This window comes from Bombina bombina, chromosome 6 (assembly GCF_027579735.1).
Source record: "Bombina bombina isolate aBomBom1 chromosome 6, aBomBom1.pri, whole genome shotgun sequence".
NCBI lineage: Eukaryota > Metazoa > Chordata > Amphibia > Anura > Bombinatoridae > Bombina > Bombina bombina.
Genome location: NC_069504.1, coordinates 648,157,972 through 648,161,403, shown reverse-complemented (window position 1 = coordinate 648,161,403; position 3,432 = coordinate 648,157,972). Strand labels below are relative to the sequence as shown.

Below are 3,432 nucleotides of genomic sequence, written 5' to 3'. Positions count from 1 at the left end.
TCTGTTCTTTTTTTTTTTTTTAGTTTTGGTACATCCTCTTTTTCTTTCGGTAACTTGATTACAGGTGTAACACGGAGATTCTCCACTGAGTTTGATCTTCATCAAGTAAGTGCATACTTGACATTTTAAACAATTATTTTATAATCCTTTGCCAACCAATAGCCAGATTACGCACGCAACTAATAACGTGAGGCACGTTATTTTATGTTCGGCCTCATGCAAATAAAAATGCATGATCATTTATTGAAAGTTGTTGGTTTAATAGCAATAGCCATATCCTAAATGCACCCAATATATTCAATGCAGTTTATTGTTTAATACTTTTAAAAACATAATATAAACTGTTATTCAAAAACATGTGATGCATATATTAAAGAACTTAATTAAAATTTCCACTTGAGCTGAATTTTTTACCTCTTTCATAATTAATTTAAGTGAATGCCCTCATATAAATCTATTATATGAGTGCAAGTATTCACTTGCGCTATATGACAAGAAGACACTCACAATAACAGTATAGATTGAGCCTAATAAAAATCTGATCGCAAAAATGTAAGGTGCCTGGAGCGCAAAGTATTTTAAGTAGCTTTCTTATCATTTCTGATTAGATACACAGTAGATATAGACATAGGTTTATGGAGACAGCATGAGTTAATGGGTTTATTACAACACAGATACAAGGATACCTGATATGATCACTTAAAAGTTTGGGAACAGGTGAAACAATATAGCAATGTCCGTAAATCTAGTTTCACAACAATTTTTTTTGCATCTTGGTTTTGGATTTTAATTTAAATATGAAGTTTTAAAGTATAGCATTTCAATTTAAATTTAGAGGGACAGTCTACACCAGAATTTTTATTGTTTAAAAAAAAGATAATCCCTTTATTACCCATTCCCTAGTTTTGCATAACCAACACAGTTATATAAATACACATTTTACCTCTGTGATTATCTTGTATCTAAGCCTCTGCAAACTGCCCCCTTATTTCAGTTCGTTTGACAGACATCCATTTTAGCCAATCAGAGCTGGCTCACTGGAACTCCACGTGCATGAGCAGTGTTATCCATATGACACGCAACTAACACCCTCTAGTGGTGAAAAACTGTCAAAATGCCCTGAGAGAAGAGGCTGCCTTCAAGGGCTTAGAAATTAGCATATGAACCTCCTAGGTTTAGATTTCAACTAAGAATATCAAGAGAACAAAGCAAAATTGGTGATAAAAGTAAATTGGAAAATTGTTTAAAATTACATTCTCTATCTGAATCATAAAAGTTTATTTTGGACTAGACTGTCCCTTTAAATGGAAGTAGTTTTGAATACTGTACACTGTCCCTTTAACAACATATTTCCAAGGTTTATTTTTACATATTGAATTCCACCACTAAAAGGACTTGATAAACCCAAGAAAACATTTTTCTAATTACAAATGAGAACCCTAAAACGTTTTAGAATGGAACATTGGTTTTGTGCATGAGCAAAACAAACTGACATTCAACATCACCAAACAGATACAAACCCTATATTTGCTCAATTAATGAAAGTAAAAAAAAAATGAGTCAAATCAATAACCAACAACAAAAAGCATGCTCACTATATCAATAATTGTCTTGCTAAAATCCCTTAAAAAATGCACACATATTGGTATTGCACCGGGGCACAACAGGTTAATTGGACACATGTAACCTATTAGCATCACTTCACAAGTAATAAACATTCAGTCCCTTCAGCCTGTTATGTCATCACTGCACCCATGAAATTGCCTTGTTTGACAATAATCCTGGTCATTTTGTTTTTGGATTTCATAAATAATATTTTTATTTTTTTTAAAAACCCACTAAAGTCTATGAGGATTTTTGTAGATAAATCAGTTGATAAGCTTTTCTAAAATATTGTGATTGACCCTCAGTGTTGTTTGCAAGAGGTTACAATTTCATACTTGAGGGGTATTAAAGGGACATTAAATAGCTGGGTACAACTACAGTATCAGGGTTACTACTGATCATGCTATTGTTTCCCTCCTCTATTAAAGCTGTTTAACTCATTACAGAATCCAGTTGGTAAAGCACTGTACTTTATACTGAGCGCCGCCATCTTGTAGCTCATGTATTGTTGCATCCCGTGATAGGAGCAGTGCACTTTCATAGATCTGTGATGTTACTGGATTTCTGACAGCTGTACCTTGCACTTCAGTTTAGCTCACATAATAGAGTTTACAAGTTACATAACAAGTATAAGCTCCAAGATGGCGGCATCCAGTGTGAAGATGAAGAGCTTCACTAACTGATCATTTTAAGGGTTTAAAATAAGAGAACAACTTTAAAGACAGCTTCAGGGACAGGAGGGATAACAATAGCATAGTGAGTAGTAACCCTACTACTGCAGTTGTACTCGGCAGTTTAATGTCCCTTTAATGCAGTGTCTGCCAAACCCAGTCCTCTGGACCCTTAGGCCAGATATTCATTATATCTTAACTAGAGCACAGGGGAAATAATCACCCACCCATCAGCTGATCAGTTCACCTGTGCTCTAGTTAAGATATAATACATATGTGGCCTGTTAAGGGTCTTGAGGACAGGAGTTGGGAAACACTGCTTTAAAGGGCCAGTAAACCCACCCAATAATGTTATATAATTCTGCACATAGTGCAGAATTATATAACATTAGGTTAGCGCCATGTTTCTAAATCAAAGTATGTCACAGATATTTTCCTACAAAAATGTATTTTACAGAGACCGCTGCTCCAGGCTCTACTGAGCGGGTCTGTTTTTTTCTAAGCGCATTGGGCACGCTGTCTAGTCACAGCCTGCCCGATCACACCATTAAAATGAATGTAGCTCGCTCCCGCTACCAGACCAGATTGGGATCAGAAAGTCACAATACTAAAAATACCAAATGACGTTCAGACTTTATCTGCCAAGTTCAGACTTTATCTGCCAAAAATAAGCACAAGATTGTTATCTTCTGTGTTTTAAGTATAAAGAAAACAATAAAAAGAAATGTTTTCATCATTATGTAATCTGTTTTGCGTTTAGTTGCTACAATTTAAAGAAGACAACCAGGATGTTGGTTTTGGAACAGCTGCACGAACACTGGAACAAGCCATAGAGAGAACCAAAGCTAACATCAGATGGGTGAATGAGAACAAGGAACCGGTGCAACAGTGGTTCAAGGATGCAGTAAAATAGAACCTTGCAAGTCATTGTTAGCACTGACGCCATGATGAAGACATAGGAAGTACTACTGATAGTTTACACTCTAAGCCAAACATTGTTCTTGTGCTCAGGTGCTCAATATTACAATGGACGGAAACACTTTGTTGTGCATATTTATATATTACAGATATGTTGAACATTTTATTTTAGAACTGAGAAACCAATTAATGTCCAAAATCTAAGTCAGGCAAAATGCTTTACTGAACTGTCATGCAA

General features: G+C 35.3%; 1 protein-coding gene across 1 annotated transcript in view; it reads left to right on the top strand.

Annotated features, from left to right (window-relative positions):
- The window catches only part of LOC128664547 (aminopeptidase N-like), a 108,730-nt gene extending 105,541 nt beyond the window's left edge, over window positions 1-3,189 (top strand). The window contains exons 21-22 of the mRNA XM_053719365.1: window positions 24-105; window positions 3,037-3,189. Coding sequence (XP_053575340.1) covers window positions 24-105; window positions 3,037-3,189 — 235 coding nt within the window. The remainder of the gene's footprint in view (window positions 1-23; window positions 106-3,036) is intronic.
- The last annotated feature ends 243 nt before the right edge of the window (window positions 3,190-3,432 follow it).